General features: G+C 39.7%; 1 protein-coding gene across 14 annotated transcripts in view; it reads right to left on the minus strand.

Annotated features, from left to right (window-relative positions):
* Positions 1-20,718, minus strand: part of USP45 (ubiquitin specific peptidase 45) — a 118,052-nt gene that overhangs the window by 9,444 nt on the left and 87,890 nt on the right. For all 14 annotated transcript variants that reach the window (XM_038397507.2, XM_043510696.1, XM_043510694.1 and 11 more), the window contains 4 exons: positions 18,130-18,814; positions 15,257-15,354; positions 972-1,058; positions 330-483 (listed from right to left, as the gene is read on the minus strand). In XM_038397507.2, coding sequence (XP_038253435.1) covers positions 330-483; positions 972-1,058; positions 15,257-15,354; positions 18,130-18,814 — 1,024 coding nt within the window. The remainder of the gene's footprint in view (positions 1-329; positions 484-971; positions 1,059-15,256; positions 15,355-18,129; positions 18,815-20,718) is intronic.

Genomic DNA, 20,718 nt, shown 5'->3' on the forward strand with positions numbered 1-20,718 from the left:
CAGAAGAGACAAGATCCACAGAGAAGGAAATAACTTGTTTTAAAAACTGTACTGACTCACTTCTTGTAGGCACTGGGAAAGAAGTGAGCCTTTAGGAGGGACTTCAGTTAAGATGACTTGCTATTCCACAGGTAGGGAGTGGGTGGCAATGAAATTAGTGTTTATATATTAGGTTTAATAAAACAAAAATTAACAACTTGTGTGGCACTGCAAATTATGAGAAGATTCAAGGCCAAAGTGTTTATTCAATACAAGTACAGTGACTGGATGAGTTGTGGCAATGATCAATTTTGTTTCCTTACAGAGGGAAAAGGGTTTGTCAGACATACCTTGAATATTTCTATTGCTAGCAATATGCTCCAATAATTTCTTGCAAGGTGTTCTGACTTTCACATATGCCGCATAGTGACCTCCTCGCATTGAGCCACTGTGCTCCACTATTCCATAAAGAGTGTACAGAACTCTTGCTCCATCTGTAATGTTCTTATTCACAAAATCACAGAAAATAAAGATAAATTGTATCATTTCATACATTTTTATAACAATATATATGTAAACACATTTCAAATATTACAACAATAAAGGGAGCAAACAGTTGATAAGTACTGTGGTTTGTTAAGTATATTTTGCAATGCTGAAATAAACTTGAGAAACAAGTGAAGACTACGTTATTCAGAGTTCAATAACTAAATCCAGTTTTGTTGGAAGCACTGATAACTAGCTGTAATGCTACTGTGTTCATTTTAAAACATTAAGTGGGACAGATCCTCCTCAACTGATTTCAATGGAGCTATGCCAGTTTACACCAGTTGAAGAACTGATCCTAGATTATTGCTTGAACGCATTCATTTTGTAATTTCTTTGGGGTAAAAAATCATAGTTTAACTTGTATCCATAGCTACAAAAATTAAACTACAATAAATTAATGCTTTACAATAAAGACTCTAAAATGTATTCTTAATATACTGTACCTTGCAGGAAGCAGAACAAAATGGTGCTAAGTCTAAAATTAGTGGGAAATCCACATGTCTATTTACTTTCCGTAGACTCAAACCAGCCTTCAAGAGAAAATAAGAGTAAGAAAGAAACATTTTTACATAGCTGCCTTTTAAATCTAAGTGTATTGCTTCAGTATTAGAATAACCTGATAAGACAAAACAGAATACAAAATCTATAATGAATGTGATAAAACACATTCTCTATACATTTGTTTTTCATCTCTTCAATATTACATACAAAAAACCCCTATGGTATAGAAACATTATTTTGGTTTCCCGTGGAACCTTAATTTTATCCCTTTGTGTGTCCATTCTGTGCAATGGAGGACAGGATACCATGGAAAAAGTAGAATGTGAATAAATGATATTTATTCTTAAACACCATCATACTGCACATACACAAGGGAACAGAATTCAGGTTGCACAGGCAACCACAAATCTGGAATTTCCTAACTTTTAACTGTTAATTTGGTTGTAAAGTCAAGCATTCTATTAACATATTAATGCAATTTCATAATTTCATTTTTAAAAGTTAAAGAGAAATAACATTGTACTATATACAATTGTACCAACTCTCTATCACACATCAGCCAGTGTTTAGTTATTTTTGCGTATTGCCAAAAGTTTCCAGAAGAATGACAATTTTCAACAATTTATATCTTAGAAACACTTTAACAGAATTTCACTGGACAAAGAAAAGGCACTACGCTCCTTTGGATCCAGAGCTTGATCCCTGCCCAAAATTTAAAGGCCTGCTGCAAACAATGGAGGTGTTAGAGCGTCTTTTAAAAAAAAAAAGTCACACTATTTTTCTATACTGGAAAGCGTTAGGCAAGCTAAATATAGGGGTTACTACCAGCTCCCCCTGCGGCTCAAGTAACAGATTGGTGAACAAAATGTAGTGAAGGAATATACTCCATAGCAAAATGTATGATGCAAAAGACTAAGTACTTCAGCTGCAACACAACTCAGATTTTGATGGATATCATAGTCAGGGCTGTTGAATTTAAATCAAGGTTTCCTGCTTGCTGATTTAAATTAGCGATTAAAATAAAAGACTTAAATAATTGCCTTTAATCTGGTTTTGCATTTGTGCATTTTAGTTATTTTCCTAAAGAAAGGCAAGTCTAACATGTTATTTCTTTTTACTAATCAGGAGACTACACTAAATCTATACATATTTATTTAAGCAATTATATAGCATAACAGACATTTATTCAGACTCTTGATTTCTACAGTTTTATATTAGAAAATGGTGAATGATGTATTTCTTTTTTTACTAGAGGATTATTAATTTTTTGCTCATGATTTGTGTCAAGCTGTATTGAGATGGACACTGGAAAGCAATTAAAATTCACAAAAAGTATTTTGAAATTGCTTATCATAAATAAAACTACTTCAAAATGTACTGGATATATATGAAAAAAGTAAGTTTATCAGAATATATTATGCATTTAAAACCCACTCATTCATTAAACATGAGAATACTGTCAGTAGTCTGTGAATTGAACTGATTGGTTTGGTCACCACAGCCTTCAAGACTTTAGAACTAATAGATCTCATACTCTCTGATCTTGTTTTTATTCAGAGTGGAAGAGGAAAACAACCTCTCATGCTTTTTCAACTCCCAGTTTCTTAACTTTGTATTAACTATCATTGAACTGAACTAGAATAAACCAAAATGAAGAAAATATGTACTCTGCATCCACAGACAAGGTTACTGCTACCAAAAGCAGTCAACAAACTTGGGTTTCAGGTGCTTAGACAGGGATTTCCATCAGTCCAGTGGTTTGATTTTCTTTAAAACACCATCTTCAAACATTTACTAGTTGAGCATATTTTTACTTAATTTAAATTATTTTAATAGATTATATAAGAGACAGTAACATGGAAAAGAACTAACTAGGAAGGTGCTAAGCGTCTCAATAACATGACTGGTTGTTACTTGCTTGAATAACACAGACAGAAGTTTGTCTTTTTACTAACAATAAACCTACTCTGATCTCAGAGAGCCATGACAATATGCATACTTGTTGGCAGCCTCAGCAGTGTTCAAGGTCTGAATGGGAATTAAGTTTGCAGTAATCTCATATGCCCTAGAAAGGATTCCTCCAGGTCAAGGTTGAGTCACAACTGCAGGACACTGGTATGACTTGTGCTGTCAACTTTTCTGTGGATAAACAAAAAGAAAAAGAGTACTTGTGGCACCTTAGAGACTAACAAATTTATTAGAGCATAAGCTTTCGTGAGCTACAGCTCACTTCATCGGATGAAAAAGTGAGCTGTAGCTCACGAAAGCTTATGCTCTAATAAATTTGTTAGTCTCTAAGGTGCCACAAGTACTCCTTTTCTTTTTGCGAATACAGACTAACACGGCTGCTACTCTGAAACCTGTGGATAAACAGTCGCCTTCAAGCGTTTAGGGCTAACTGGCAAATTAGCACTAAGTTTACATTAAAAGTTTTCAGAAAAGGATAAAAAACTTTATTGAGTTTTAGTACTAAGAAAGCTTTCTGGTTGTGAAATGGTTTTCAAGAACTTAGGCTTTATAAAAAGCTACAGTGATATGCAGCTGAATCAATTAAAGGCTATGTATCACTGTAGGACAGACATAACGTACTGCTTCCTCCACCCTGAGGTGGCCCACACATGAACACGTGCCCTGTTTCAACACAGAAGTGTTTAGAAGTGTGTGCAACAAGAGTGATGTCATGGTGGGAGTCTGCTATAGACCACCGGACCAGGGGGATGAGGTGGATGAGGCTTTCTTCCGGCAACTCACGGAAGCTACTAGATCGCATGCCCTGATTCTCATGGGTGACTTTAATTTTCCTGATATCTGCTGGGAGAGCAATACAGCGGTGCATAGACAATCCAGGAAGTTTTTGGAAAGCGTAGGGGACAATTTCCTGGTGCAAGTGCTAGGGGAGCCAACTAGGGGGAGCGCTTTTCTTGACCTGCTGCTCACAAACCGGGTAGAATTAGTGGGGGAAGCAAAAGTGGATGGGAATCTGGGAGGCAGTGACCATGAGTTGGTTGAGTTCAGGATCCTGACGCAGGGAAGAAAGGTAAGCAGCAGGATACGGACCCTGGACTTCAGGAAAGCAGACTTTGACTCCCTCAGGGAACAGATGGCCAGGATCCCCTGGGGGACTAACATGAAAGGGAAGGGAGTCCAGGAGAGCTGGCTGTATTTCAAGGAATCCCTGTTGAGGTTACAGGGACAAACCATCCCGATGAGTCGAAAGAATAGTAAATATGGCAGGCGACCAGCTTGGCTTAATGGTGAAATCCTAGCGGATCTTAAACATAAAAAAAGAAGCTTACAAGAAGTGGAAGGTTGGACATATGACCAGGGAAGAGTATAAAAATATTGCTCGGGCATGTAGGAAAGATATCAGGAGGGCCAAATCGCACCTGGAGCTGCAGCTAGCAAGAGATGTCAAGAGTAACAAGAAGGGTTTCTTCAGGTATGTTGGCAACAAGAAGAAAGCCAAGGAAAGTGTGGGCCCCTTACTGAATGAGGGAGGCAAGCTAGTGACAGAGGATGTGGAAAAAGCTAATGTACTCAATGCTTTTTTTTGCCTCTGTTTTCACTAACAAGGTCAGCTCCCAGACTGCTGTGCTGGGCATCACAAAATGGGGAAGAGATGGCCAGCCCTCTGTAGAGATAGAGGTGGTTAGGGACTATTTAGAAAAGCTGGACGTGCACAAGTCCATGGGGCCGGACGAATTGCATCCGAGAGTGCTGAAGGAATTGGCGGCTGTGATTGCAGAGCCCTTGGCCATTATCTTTGAAAACTCGTGGCGAACGGGGGAAGTCCCGGATGACTGGAAAAAGGCTAATGTAGTGCCCATCTTTAAAAAAGGGAAGAAGGAGGATCCTGGGAACTACAGGCCAGTCAGCCTCACCTCAGTCCCTGGAAAAATCATGGAGCAGGTCCTCAAAGAATCAATCCTGAAGCACTTAGAGGAGAGGAAAGTGATCAGGAACAGTCAGCATGGATTCACCAAGGGAAGGTCATGCCTGACTAATCTAATCGCCTTTTATGATGAGATTACTGGTTCTGTGGATGAAGGGAAAGCAGTGGATGTATTGTTTCTTGACTTTAGCAAAGCTTTTGACACGGTCTCCCACAGCATTCTTGTCAGCAAGTTAAGGAAGTATGGGCTGGATGAATGCACTATAAGGTGGGTAAAAGCTGGCTAGATTGTCGGGCTCAACGGGTAGTGATCAATGGCTCCATGTCTAGTTGGCAGCCGGTGTCAAGTGGAGTGCCCCAGGTGTCGGTCCTGGGGCCCGTTTTGTTCAACATCTTCATAAATGATCTGGAGGATGGTGTGGATTGCACTCTCAGCAAATTTGCGGATGATACTAAACTGGGAGGAGTGGTAGATACGCTGGAGGGGAGGGATAGGATACAGAAGGACCTAGACAAATTGGAGGATTGGGCCAAAAGAAATCTAATGAGGTTCAATAAGGATAAGTGCAGGGTCCTGCACTTAGGATGGAAGAATCCAATGCACCGCTACAGACTAGGGACCGAATGGCTCGGCAGCAGTTCTGCGGAAAAGGACCTAGGGGTGACAGTGGACGAGAAGCTGGATATGAGTCAGCAGTGTGCCCTTGTTGCCAAGAAGGCCAATGGCATTTTGGGATGTATAAGTAGGGGCATAGCGAGCAGATCGAGGGACGTGATCGTTCCCCTCTATTCGACACTGGTGAGGCCTCATCTGGAGTACTGTGTCCAGTTTTGGGCCCCACACTACAAGAAGGATGTGGATAAATTGGAAAGAGTACAGCGAAGGGCAACAAAAATGATTGGGGGTCTAGAGCACATGACTTATGAGGAGAGGCTGAGGGAGCTGGGATTGTTTAGTCTGCAGAAGAGAAGAATGAGGGGGGATTTGATAGCTGCTTTCAACTACCTGAAAGGGGGTTTCAAAGAGGATGGCTCTAGACTGTTCTCAATGGTAGCAGATGACAGAACGAGGAGTAATGGTCTCAAGTTGCAATGGGGGAGGTTTAGATTGGATATTAGGAAAAACTTTTTCACTAAGAGGGTGGTGAAACACTGGAATGCGTTACCTAGGGAGGTGGTAGAATCTCCTTCCTTAGAGGTTTTTAAGGTCAGGCTTGACAAAGCCCTGGCTAGGATGATTTAACTGGGACTTGGTCCTGCTTTGAGCAGGGGGTTGGACTAGATGACCTTCTGGGGTCCCTTCCAACCCTGATATTCTATGATTCTATGATTCTAACACTACCCTGAATCTTGGCTCCTACACATGGTAAAAGGAGGACCAACATCCCCAGCTGGATCCTGGACCTCTCAGCTCCTGATTGGAAGTTTTCTGATGAAACTTAGCTTAATCAGAAAATACCAACTTGATTAAGTGAAATGTTTTGGCAAATCTATACAGATTCAACAGAACAGTTGTTGAAACACACAGAGGTTTTTGTTGGAAATCTGCAGAGGAGCCTGGGGAACTCCCTAGGTCCACAGCTCCATGGCAGGAAGCCTGCCAATCCCTGGAGCCATAGCATGAGCCTGGGCTCTTGGGCTACCAGGCTCCCTACTCCATAGCAGCACTGCTAGGCTTCCTACTAAAGAGCACAAAACCTAGAATTCTGAGAAGTGTGTGTGTGTATATATTATATATATATATATATATATATATATATATATATATATATATACATACATACATATATATATACATACATACACACACACACACACACACACACACACACTTTCTGTGATTCATATAGCCATATCATATGTTATAAGTCATTGAGGACTGATATGAATGACACGTGCTTGACATAAATACGTGTGTTACAAGTTGGCAACCGAAGCAAGAACTTAAGGTCAAGAACTATTAGAACTATGTGTGCAAAAACAATCTTGTTATGTTCTGAGAAAAATATGGATAATCAGCAGAAAAGGAACCACCACCAGCTGGACTGATATAAAATTGTATAAGAATTGGAGGAAATGGCACACCTTGGATCACGGCGGCCCATCCAGGATTGTCTCTTTGGAATTGTGTGGGTAGAAGGCCTAGTAAACAAAGGCAAAGAACCGATGATGTGACAGAATGGACTATAAATGGTTGCCTATGATTTCTGCAAATTGGAGTAGTTTATTGATCCAGAGCCCTGTGTGGATATAGATGTGGTTTTTGCCAGTTCCCCACATCTTATGATCGGAAGGAACCATTCTGACCTTTGCACTCTGGTATAGTATGTTTGGGGTGTGAATGTGGATTGAGTAAGGTTTGTTTTGTAATCAATATAGAGTATTATATATCAACACTGTGTCTGGTATCCGCCTGCTCCCCATCCCGTAGGGAGAACTCTATTGCGGGTCTAACATGTGGTGGAGAATGCGGAGGGGGGAAGAGATATTAAGGAGTGCCCGATTTCGAGACAGGGTCTTACAGTGTTTGGGGAGTCCTTATTTAAGGCTAATAAGGATGACTCCTTATTTGTGAGAAATTTTTGAGAAAAAAAAAACCCAACAAGTGTGGAGAGATACTGCATGGTGTTATTGTAATAATGTTTAATACACTATTTAAGAAGAGAAGTAACGGGGTGGAAGAGGCACCCCAATGGACTAAAGTTAAAGCTCCTTCTCTGTTAGAGGTGATTATTGCGCATTTGGGACACGCCCTTGGATGGAAGGTGCAGTGGAACCAGATGTAATATTTGATACCATAGAAAGCATGTTTGAGAAATATGTACAGTTGTACAAGCCTAATGCCAGTAAAAACCAAACGGCCGTAGTATTGCTGTTGTGGCAAGCTGTAAAAAAGGCAATTGGATGTAAGGGAGAAGTCTGTGCAGAGTTACAAACACTACAAGAGAATTTTAAAACTTGCCAAGAAAATTTGGAGCAGGAAGTGAGACAGACACAGACAATGCAAACTCAGAACAAATGGGGAAACAAAACAGGGGAATTGGAGAAAAGAACGATGGACTGGGAAAAGGTTAAAGCAGACAAAGATCAATTAGACCATCAAGTGATAGGAATGAAATAGTCATTCTGACATTTGAATAAGGAAAAGAAAGAGGAGATCACAAGCGTTTCACAGTTGGTGCCAGAAAACTATGGCAGCATTGAAAAAGCAAGTGAAAATATAGGAGCTGCAAGTTGCGGCTGTGTGTCAAAAAGAGAGAGATTTGGATTTGGATTCCAATGATATTTGGTATGGAGAAGATCTGCAAGGGGGTCAAGAGAAAAGGAAGTTTGACCAACTTTGAGAGGAGCTTTATACTAAGGGAAGAAATAAGAAACTGGCAGGAGAGCATAAACCAGAAAATCTGTAGCAGTGATAGAACGGAGACCAACCATTAAGGATGTAGCGGGGGAGATACAGTCAGAGCACACAAAAATAATTGTGAGTTTGTCAGACTTACAGTTGATGGTAAAGTAACTAGACCCAGTGAATATGAAAAATTTAGCAACATGGCTAGTACAAAGAAAAGGAGTACTTGTGGCACCTTAGAGACTAACAAATTTATTTGAGCATAAGCTTTCGTGAGCTACAGCTCACTTCATCGGATGCATTTGGTGGCTAGTACAGTGGGCAGAGTTAGGAGGAACAGAGAATTTAAATGAGTGAATTTTATAGGTTAATCAGGGCAGCTACCACTGGAAAGATTAGACAGGCAGTAGATCAAGCGAAAAATGCTTTTGGACAGGCAGCTAGAAGCACACCAACTGATACCAAGATTTATTATGCTGTTAGGAAAAGTGATAGGTCAAAGACTCATGAAGGTGTTATCCAATGCAGATTACATGAAGCCTGGAGATTCACCCAGGGATTAGCTGTTAAGGAGAACAACACTGGATTATTGGCTGGAAAAATACAACCGGTGACTAATCCCATGACAGAGGTCGCCAGACATGTCACAGCTGATTGTTTGGTTGCAGTTAATTTGAATCATAGGGAATTTTGGAATGATGTGTTTGAAGGATTGGACAGAAATTTATTAGCGATGTCTTCTAATTTGGTGAACCAAGCAGCTCAGGATGAGGGGTTAACTGTTATGGATGCACTGGGTAGTATGCCAATGAATAATGAAAGGGGAAGCCAGGTAGAAGCATTGAAACCCAGAGTACCTTTTGTTGAAGCAATAACACATTCAAATGAGAGTGTTTACAGATTAAGATATCGTGAGAGAGGAAGAGGCTGTGGTAGAGGACAAAACATCCCAAGGAGGTAGAGGGTGGAATAATCAAAATGAGCCCCAGAGGGGAGTAGATGTGATTCGGAATATCGCTTGGAGGAATTTGAAAGTGAGGGGAGTATATATATGGATATGTGGAATGGGAGACGTACTGATGAACTGATCAAAGAAATGCAAAGGATGGAAGAAGAAATGTTTAAGGAGCAGAAAAAGGTTGCAGCTATGCAAGCTGAGGGTTCAGAGAAACCTGCTCAATAGGGAAGGCCTGATGACAAGTTGCTCCCACTGGAAATGGGTCCCCAGGAGTGGGAGATTGTAACTAGATTAAGATGGGATTCAAATGGGAGGCCTAGGACAACTGTCATTGTGAGAGATAATGGACCCAAAGATGCCCTATTGGATAGTGGGGCTGGTGTAAATATTGTAAATAAAAGTTGTAATTTGACTCTATATGTGTCGAAGATCATTACAGCAGCCTCCTTTACTGGGGAAGGAGTGACAGGAAAAATGTATCATTCAGTTGAAATAGCTATACCCAGAGAGAGTGTGGGGGGGGATTTTTGTTGTAAAGAACAAACGCTTCAGATAGATCAAGTGGCTGAGCCAGTAATATTGGGGACTCTTTTTTTGAAGAGGAATCGGTTAGTTTTGGACTTAACGAATGGAGTTCTGTGGCATGTGCCCAGCTGGAGGGAAAGCGTCCTAACAGCTGGGTAATTCCAAGAATATCTGCTTCAGAAGCCATGGAGGAAATTATACTGGAGCAACAGAATGTGTGGGTAAAGGAGTTTCCTGATGTATGGATTAAGAATAAAGCAGAGAGTGTGGTAAAATTGAAGCACATGTTAAAATTGTGGGGGACGAAGTGCCACCACAGAGACAATATAAATATCCTGTGTAAGAAGAGGCAGGAATTGAGAAAATAATGGAATCATTAGAACAACAGGGCACTATTGAAAAGGGGAATTCTGCATACAATAACCCAATTTAGCCCATATTAAAAGCCTCAGGAGATTGACAGTGGATTTTAGACAAATTAATAAAGATACCCACGCTATGGCACCAACAGTAGCAGATCTACCGGAAGTGATGGCAAGAATACAGGAGGCCCCTAAATGGTACTCTGTCATAGATTTGGCAAATTGTTTTTTCACCATCCCATTGCATCCCGATACATGGGCCCGCTTTGTGTTTACTTTTAAGGGACAACAGTACTTATTTAAAAGAATTCCCCAGGGCCTACACTGCGCTCCAGCTATTGCGCACCAACATGTGGTGCGAATGCTGGATCAATTATCCAAAGAGGATCAGGAGAATGTCACTTCATATGTAGATGACATATTAGTGAAGAGGAGGTTACTGAGAAGACAAAAAGGTGTTGAGACTCATCCAAGAGACGGGTTTCAAGGCTAATAAAGAGAAAGCCCAACTAGTACAGAGGAGAGTGAATTATTTGGAGGTGACCCTAGGGAAACAAGGAATTCAGGTAGATCAACAAAAGGTGAAATCATTAATGAATTTACCAAGGCCAGAGGATTCTCATGCATTGAGGCTGGATGTTAAGAGGGTTTAACTATTTAAGGAAACACCTCTGGAATTTTGCCATTATAACTGGACCTTTGTGGCATTTACTAAAAAAGAAAGTAGAATGGGAGTGAGGGCCCGAACAAGAAAAAGCTTTCTGTAGTTTAAAACAAGCGTTGAGGTAATTGAAAGCATTGAAATGTAATTCAGCATTGAAATTCCCTGAAATAAACAAGCTGTTTGTGATTAAGTTGGCAGCAACCCAACAGGGTCTAGCAGCAGTACTAATGCAGGAAACTGACAGGAAGTTAACACCGATAGCATACGAGTCTAGAAGATTAACCCCTACGGAACAGCAGTTTGGGATCTGTAAAAGAGAACGTTTGGCTGCTGTGTGGGTCATTGAACCTTTTGCTTTGACTAATGGCACAGCCCCCATTATAAACACAAACACCTCACTCTCTCCTGAAGTATATTTTATCAGGGAAACTGCAGGGGAAAGGAGTATCAAATACCACGATGGCTCAATGGACCTTGATGTTAACTAGCAGAGATGTTACTTTTGGGAATAACAAACAAGCAATGTTACCATATGCCGTCCTGATGGAAGGAGAGGAGCACGAATGCCCACTTCCAGAAACCGAACCAAGTTAGTTAAAGAAGCACCCCGGTAGATGAAGTGTTAAGCCTCGGAGAAAAAGAGGTTTAGTTTACAGATGGTAGTTCATATCATGAGAACTCTAAGCCATATATGGGATATGCTGCTGTACAAATTGATGGGGAAACTATTTCTGGTTCTACAAGTATGACTTCAGCTCAGGGAGCAGAGGTCAGAGCTATTAGTGATCTGCTTAAACAGAAAAATAATGTTGCAGACTGTCTATATAGATTCAGACTTTGCGGTACAAGGACTGTTATACTGGATTGGGATTTGGAAAAAGAATAATTCGGAAACAGCGGGCGGGAAAATTTGATATAAAGGAGAATTGAAAATCTATCTATGATTGGTTGAAAAAACACTCAGGAAAATTAAGAGTAAGACATATTAAAGGTCATCAAAAGCGAGAAGGGAATGAAAAATATTGAAATGATAAAGTGGATGCTTTAGCTAAATTAGCAGCAAAGGAACCTTTGGGAGTTATGGTAGTTACTAGAGCTCAAGCCATAAAACAGGACATTAAACCTGAGGAAAGATGGGGAAACTGGAATATACAAGGTGGATATGCAATGAATAAGAAAACAGGAGAGGTAAAGTGGGTACCTGACAAACTTAAAAAAGAAGTGATTATTAACCCGTGTCACTCTATGTCCCACCAAGGAATAGAGAATACTCTCTTTAAGGTAAAACAATTTGGAATATGGCCTATTGTGAGAGGACGTAGAAAACGTTGTTAAAAACTGCATAAGGTGTGCAGCAGATGGGAATAGGCCACCGAATTCGGGATCCTTGTTGCACCAAAGTACTGTGGGACCATGGAGTAGAATACAGGTGATTATATTGATAAATTGCCTAAGACCCAAAAGGGGGAAACAGTATTCATTAGTGATAATAGATTCCTTTTCTGGATGGGTGGAGGCGATTCCCACCAGAAATCAACTGCAGAGACCACTGTCAAAAAGTTGTGGAAAGTAGCGTTTAGTAGATCTGGAACTCCAAAAGCAATTGATTCAGATTATCACTTCTCCTACAAAATGTGGTCTATTAAAAGTTTATTAAAAGCTTTAGGACTAAAGCAACAACTACATATCCTCTATCATTCTCAATTGTCAGGGACAGTAGAAAGGATGAATCAAACTATTAAACAAGCTCTATGCAAAGTAGTGCAAGAAACTGGCAAAGATTGGGATGATAAATTGACAATGATGTTGGCGGCCATCTGAAGTAGCGATCGATTGGGTACTGTCTACCAGCTTTATCTTTCTTTGGAAGGCCTATGAGATTGTGGAGCCCTTTATTGTACCCAGAAGAAGAAGAGGAGGTATCAGTTACCCAATGGGTAAGGGAGTTACCGATAGAACTTAAGAAAATGAAATTTAACCTGACTGACGCCATTGAAAAAGCAAGAGACTATGTGGATTCTCATGTAGCTCAGGACAGTAAATTATGGAAAATCAGAGAGAGTAATGTATTTGAAATTAATATAGAAAAATCATGTCCTGGAGTCCAGATGGGTTGGACCATTTTCCATCATAAATAAAATTTCACCTACTGTAGTGCAGATTAAGAAGGGGGAAAAGGGAAAGAGGGTCCACACATCACAATTAAGGGCCTAAAGATTAAATAATGTTCCTTTCTTTTTCTTTTAGTTTATCTTACAGAGGGAAAGGAATGCCCAATTGCACTGGAGATTATCCTGTATGGCCCTTGGATTTGGAGTGTGGATACGGTGCTATAATTTTTGTAATTGGTTTATTGCTTATGCTTGCTTTGCTTTGCATTTTGTGCTTAGTAGAAGAATTGCGTTGTGTGCGTTACAGTTTAGGAAGAAAAAAAATAATACTGGCACCCGAGCGAAGAAAGAAGAGGTTAGTGTAAGTATTTAGAATAATACGGCTGGAAGCATCAACCAGGGCTTCAATATTGAGGATCTTCATAATTCAAAAGGGGTGAAAATATGTTTTTTGGCTTTTATGTTTTTTTGAATATTTGGGAAAATGTAGGGGTACATGGAGGTACATATGGGAACACCTCTAGGATGGAGGTATGGATCAAAGGGAATAATGCATTCAACTATTTGTGGGACATAATGGAAAAAACAGGACCAAACAAAACCGATGTAAAGAAAAACCTTTTGAGGTAAAATTTGAAATACAGTGGGAAAATGACAAAAATGTGACATGGGAATATCTAAAGCCAAAAGATTTGGAAGAGCAATGGAAATATTTGTACATACTAAGGGGGGGGAAGGTCACCTAAGGTTTAGATTTAGTTATGACAAGAACAATCTGAATATGAGTACTCTGAATTGTACCTTTTGGAATTTGGGATTTGATGTAGTCAACCTTGATGTGACTAATGAACAATGGCTAATACTCATGTGGGATAGAAAGAGTCAATGGCTTTTAAATTATGGGAATATGGCATAATGGCAAATCCTTCCATAATAAGAAGATTGAGCTGCTTTAGGAAAATTAATGGGGGAATATATTTTCGGAGATATGGTTGGTTTTTTACATTTATCAATCAGATACTAGTAAACAAGATTGCACCAAAAATCATGGCAGACAAGCCCCCATATAGGAGGGGAGAAGTAATCGAAGCCCCAACTATTGCGGATCAAACAATCTGGTTGGAAGGAGTGCAAGTAAACATAAGTGCACAACATCCAGAGTGCATGCCATGTGCCTTGCATCTATTACAAGTGCGGCAAGAACAATGGGACTATACGAAATAAGAGAGGTATGGGGAATATATTGTAGGTAATACTGGTGCTGGAGCTGGAGTTTTACACTCATTTGATATTGAGACATTACAAGGGAAAATGTCAGCTTTGGGTAAGAGTTTGGGTTTTCAGATATGTGACAAAATTTTGGTGCATTATCGGAAGGAATAAGAAGCGTGCAACTCCAATTGAAACAAGCCCAAGTCTGAAAATGACTCTAAATGTAAATCTATTTGGTGTGTCTGAGACTGACAATAAAACTACTAGCAATATGATGTGTACAGATGCAAACTTATGGCATACAATACCCAGAGAGAATGGTTAATCTGTTAAGTAATGGGCAATGGTCTTTTGAGTGGTTCAAAGATCCTCAGACATGGAATCAACGAATTACAGAATGGAAGAAATATATGAAGTTTAATTGTGATCAAGCCACTCTGAGGGGAGACTGGAAAAGCAGAATGCTGTTACACAACACAGGGAAGCAAAGAAAAGCACCAATGGCCTGGGTGTTTCAAAAATGATTAATGAAGTGTTATGGTCATCCTGTAGGGAGACCTCTATTGCGGGTCTAACATTTCCGAAACAAAATCTGGGGGATTTGCAAGAAATTTTGATAAAATTTGGTTTTGTTCCAATTTGTAATGAAACCAAATTCCAAAATACCAATACTTCTCAAGAACTGAGACTTCTGAGTTTTGGTGAGCTCTGCCTCCAATTAACCTAGTTTCCATTTTTCGCACTTGGGACTTCCCCAACCTCTCCAACCTGGCTCTTCCTGTATTCTACAGAAGGAAGTGAGGCATCTCCCAAAATTGTCTCCTCCATTCACTGAACGAACCAACATAGCCCAAGTGGAGTCTGAATTAATAGGATTAGCAGCTAGTGCTCAAACCCACAGCCCCATGCTGCAGACTTCTGTCTCTCTTCAGCAGTCATCTAGCATGGCCAGAACAACATGGCAGTAGCCAACAGGTTGCTGTCACTGTACTTTCTTTCTTAAATAAGAGAGAAAACCAGCAGTCCTACGAAAAACCCTTAGCATACCCTTGTGTGAAAACCCCTTCTGTACATCTCTACTAGGTACAGACAGTCTGTTACAACAAGTTCTTTCAATAAATGAATTTAAAAGAACAGATTTTTTTTACTTTTACCTGGTGGAATCTTTTCAGATGGAGAACAAGAATGGCAGGAACCGCAGAAATCAGCAGTTGCTTCCGGGCATTAGTGTATAAGCCTTCGGTTTTCTTTTCTATAGAGCACATAGTATAAGAATTATAAAACAATCCCATAATTTATAAAGATTGAAGTGATCAGACAGAATAGTTAAAACAATTGAAAGGCATGTGCACAGAGAGAAATCTAGTTTCTAATGTTCTTTTTTTAATCAGTTCAACATGTTTCACTGTTTACAGCCAGCAAAAATACTTTCTGTATGTGATACTCACTTAGTGAATTTAGGAACACAACACCAAGAAACAACAAGTGGAATTTTTGGTGGGAATGGCAGTGAAAGGAAGAACACTTTCTATTTTGTATTATTTTAACACATGACCCTACCCACTCTTGGCCACTATTATGATCTCTCATCACACAAGTTAGCACAAGAAACAGCATTCCCCTCTGTTCTATAGCTCAGCAATCAATGGCTCAGACACTTGCTCAGAAGAAACACTGACACTTCAGTGGTAAAAGCTGAGCATTTTAAAACTGGTCTTGAATTTGGTTCTTGTATTCATAAATACTGGTGTTGACAAGACTAAGGTTCTGATTCTACAGAGGGATCAAAATGGTTGGACTCTTATGCGCCTAGTCAGCAGGATGCTGGGGGGGACAAAGGTCCACATAGAAGTCTGAGTTTATAATCTGAGATACTGCTGCACAGAACTGCAGATAAAATAAAAATAATTGCATCCTTCTTGTATCAATATCTATTTATGTAAAGCTTGTTTACAATTACAAAGTATCATAACTGAAGATGTAATTGCTGATTATTACAGTAAAGTACATCAAGTTATATTTGTATTTCACTATATTATGTTGTAGTAAAAGACTGCATTATAATGGAGTAAATTGATGTATTGTTCAAAAGTTTCCTGCTATGTACAGTAAACACAGGAGCAAGAATATTTGTTGGAGAGGTCACCAAGTCTAGCCCCCTGCACTGAGGCAGGTGGAAGTAAACCAACACCATTCCTGACAGGGGTTTGTCTAACCTATTCTTAAAAACGTCCAACAACAGGGATGCCACAACTTCTCTTGGAAACCTATTCGAGTGCTTATAAACCTTATAGGTAAAAAGTTCTTCCCAATATCTAACCTAAATCTCCCTTGCTGCAGATTAAGCCCATTACTTCTTGTCCTACATACAGCTGACATGGAGAACAATTGACCACAATCCTCTTTATAACAGCCATTAAAATATTTAAAAACTTATCAAGTTCTTTCCCAGTCTTCTTTGCTCAAGACTAAAATATGCCCAGTTTTTTGTGTTTTTTTGTTTGTTTTTTTTTTTTAAAATACCTTTCCCTGTAGGTCAGTTTTTCTAAACCTATTATTATTCTTTGTTGTTCTCCAGACTCTCTTCAATTTGTTTATAACTTTCTTGAAGCGTGGTGCCCAGAACTGGCCACAGTACTCCAGCTGAGGCCTCTCCTGTGCCAACCAGAACACGTCTGTAACACGATGCTGGTTTTCTGCCTCCCTCTGCCTGGCTCGCTGCTCTGCCTCTAATTTTTGGTGCTCTCTCTCTCTCTCTCTCTCTGTTTGGCTTCCCATTTTTGGTGTTTCTATGCTGCTCTCTCAGCCGCCTGTTTTAGGCCTTTTTGCTCTTTTTCCAATATAGCCAGCTTTAACTTTGTGGTTGCTTCATTACTCCTCAATTTAAAACTTCCTTTGTTCTATTTTCTCACCCAAAATAAACAAACAGAAAACAACAAACTGTAGCCTTCCTTTGATTGATCCCAATCTTCTCACTTGAGAATCACTTAAAACTATTTTATCAGTCCTGAAAGTGTAAATCACACTTAAAATAGCAAGCTGTGTGAAGATCCTGTTTGTTTACACCAATCTGGGGTGCAATCAAGACCAGTGAGAGGCTGTGTAACCACCTAGCCAGTAACCAAGAGTGCCTTAAATGCCCTGCTGCTGTGGTTCACTGCCCGGCAGAGATGCTGGAACAATTTGTATAGCGGGAGTGCTGAGAGCCATTGAACCAAACTGTAAACCCTGGATACGATGGAAACTACTTCAAGCAAGGGGTGCAGCAACACCTCCAGCACCTATGTTGAAGGCCAACAAAGGCAGGATACAAGCCAGCACTGAGTGTCTGTGCAGCTCTGTGCCTACAGCACAACAGTTTCACCCTGAGCTTCAACACAGCGAGCAGATGGTAACCCAGGCTGGTGGAGACCAGGTGAAACTGTCGTGCTGTAGGCAGGCTGCTGGGGTCAGAGCACTGAACCAGAGCTCCATAGCACACAGACACTCAGTGCTGGCTTGTACGCTGGCTGTTGGTATCTGGGCAGTGAACCACAGCAGCAGGCCATTTAAGGCACGGGGGGTTACCAGGCAGGCTCTGACACCACCTCTCTCTGGTCTGGACTGCACCCCGAAATGTCACAGTCTTACATATGACAGTCCTGTTAATATACCCAGAATGATGATATTAGCCTTTTCCTTAACCCCTAGATCCTTTTCAGCAGCACTACTGCCGAGCCAGTTATTCCCCATTTGGTCGTTGTGCATTTGTTTTTTTTCCTTCCTAAGTAAAGCATTTTACACTTTTTATTGAATTTTATCATGTTGATTTCAGACTAATTCTACAATTTTCAAGATTGTTTTGAATTCTAATCCTGACCAAAGTGCTAGCAACCTTGCCCCACTTGGTGTCATCCACAATTTTATAAGCATACTCTCCACTCCATTATCCAAGTCATTGCATAGTACTGGACGCAGAGCAGACCCCTGAGCGTGTTAAAAGAGAGTTGTTTAAATGAATAACACATACACAACGTTAGCACATTACCTGTGGTGTGAGTTTTCTTTTGATACTTCTGTTTCCTTTCTGTACAATTCTCACATAAAAGCTTGTTGTTCCCCATTAACAGCTCCACGGATGTAAACTGATAGAGGCAGGACTGAACAGAACATTCTTTAGAGCTAGTTATATAACTTTGAGAAAGGGTCTGAAAAGCATTTTGAGGGCTTTGGGACAAAGGGGACTTTTCCACTGAAAACACTGAATTGTTTGACAGACTTAATGATGGATCCCCACTGATGGGTTCTTCGCTTTCATTTACAATACTGTTGAAGCTAAGCTTGGCTATGGCACTGGTGATCATCTCATTATTACTGTCACTTGGTTTGCTGTGTGGCAGTCTAACGTTTACTAAGTGGTTAAGCCCGTCAACATGCAAACCAGACGCGTTACTAGATCTACCAGTAACTTCTTGCTTAGCAGCGCTTTCACCTTCTGAGGCTTCGCTGTCTGCATCAACGCTACTTTCAGAACGGCTGACTTCTTTTTCACTGCCTTCAGTCGGACTTCCATTTGCTGTGGATTCAGTAGCTGTATTTATGGCCTCAGAATACAAAACTCCAGAACCACCTTCTACTTCAAGCTTTCTTTTTTCATGCATGATAACTGGACTTCTCTCCTCCTCCCCAGAGGAAGATTTCCTGGCAAGACTTCTTTCATGATTTAACTGATTCTGGAAATTGCCACAATATTATTTCAAAAGGGGCATGGGAGAGAAACAGAAAAAATATACCAGTGAATCGAAAGAGAGTCAGATATCATTAAGTAGCAGTAAATAAAACTTATGATAGACACTTTCAAAACACAATAAAACCCAATATTTTGATTTATCATCCAGCAATACAATTATTATTAATTAATTAGATTGTATTGTGTTAGCATCTAGGCGCCCCATTCATGGATCAGTATCCCACTGTGCTAGACACTGTACAAACACAAAAACAAAACAAAAAACAGTCCCCTGCCTCGAAGACCTTATAATGTATAGACTTGATCTCCTAAATTCTTTAGATAATCTAGTGCTTAAATGTAGATTCGTACACCAGGCAGAAAGAGATGTTACATAATTAGTGAGATCAACACTTCTTGAGACCAGTTGTATCAAATTTGTGACACTATAGCTTCAGCTGTGGATGGTAACGACTCTACATTCTGCTTGTAAACTTGGACTGTTAGTTTAGTTGGACTGATTATATATTTTTCTGCTAACAAAGAAAGAAACAGCACTCCCAGATTTCTAATCATTTAAATTTTCATGGGACCTAGGCTGTCTTGTTCCTACAAAAATTCTGATTTAAGATTTTGAAATATATTGAATTTTATTTAAAACTGAGAAATTCTATTATATTAAAAATCTTTAATAAAAATGAACAAGAAAAAGATACCATAAAAGGTCTTTTCAACAAACTTTTTATTACTTCAAAATTAGTAAAAGGATTCACAAACTTTCTCTAGCCAGCACCAGTATGTGTGCTTCTTCCCTTACTATCGCAGCCATGCAGACAATTGTCTCCAGCCAAACTACAGCAACAACAGAGGTGTGGACTACGCCCTCTCTCATGCGCTTCATATTAATGTAGAGTGAACAGCAAAAGCATAAGGATTTCTGAATCACAGAACCATAAAAATTAGAGATGGGATAGATTTATTAAGTAATTTTTTCTATAACTGGGAAAACAAAGTTGCTTCCTACAATCTATTAGAGAGTTTTGTCTAGCCTAGACTTGGAATTAATTTTAAATGAATCCTGTATTTTAAAAAAAATGTATTAAAAACCAGATTTATAGTTTGATTCATAATTCACTGACTGAAACCACCTGTAGAGTTTTATGCTTCTGTCAATTTTATTAATAGTTTCATATACATTCAGGAATTATTTAAGTCATGTCAGCATTGGTATTCTGACATATTCTAATCATCTTCTGGACCCTACATACAATAAAGAGGCTGACAAAAAGCATATTCTAAATGGAGAACATTAATACCAATCCAAATCCTCTGTCACATATTATTAGCAATAATGCATATATAAAACATAGATTACAGATTTCCTTTCCTCTGCAGAGCTCTGAAAATTTTTAAAAAGAAAATGCTTTCTTGTGAAATACTATAGAACAGAGCATGACATAGGAAAGAACTTCAGTGCTAATGATCATTTTTGTTAGTTTGGCAAATCTGCAGAATGTTGTGCCACCATCAAGAAGGACCATGTTAAGGGGCTGACTGTGATCCCAAGCCCTTGGGCAACTGGAGGCTGAGTGCATGTTCAAAGAAGCCATGTTCTCAGTCTCCAGGGGGACTGTGTTGGCTGTACTACTCTTGTGGCACACCCTGCCAACTGATCCTCCAAATGGCACCAATGCTGACTTGCCTGCTCTCTCTGCCAGCATTACCACGCCTGTGATTTCTGCCAGAAGCAAACTTGGAGAATAGCAAGAGGTGGGAGGCCAACAAAACAAAGTCACATGAATTAATCTAGAGAAAAGATTTCACTTTTATAAACAAAGCCATATTTTCAAACCACATGGCATCCCGATCACTGATTTTTCATGCACATAATGTTCTATATATTTTTAT

This window comes from Dermochelys coriacea, chromosome 3, assembly GCF_009764565.3.
Source record: "Dermochelys coriacea isolate rDerCor1 chromosome 3, rDerCor1.pri.v4, whole genome shotgun sequence".
NCBI lineage: Eukaryota > Metazoa > Chordata > Testudines > Dermochelyidae > Dermochelys > Dermochelys coriacea.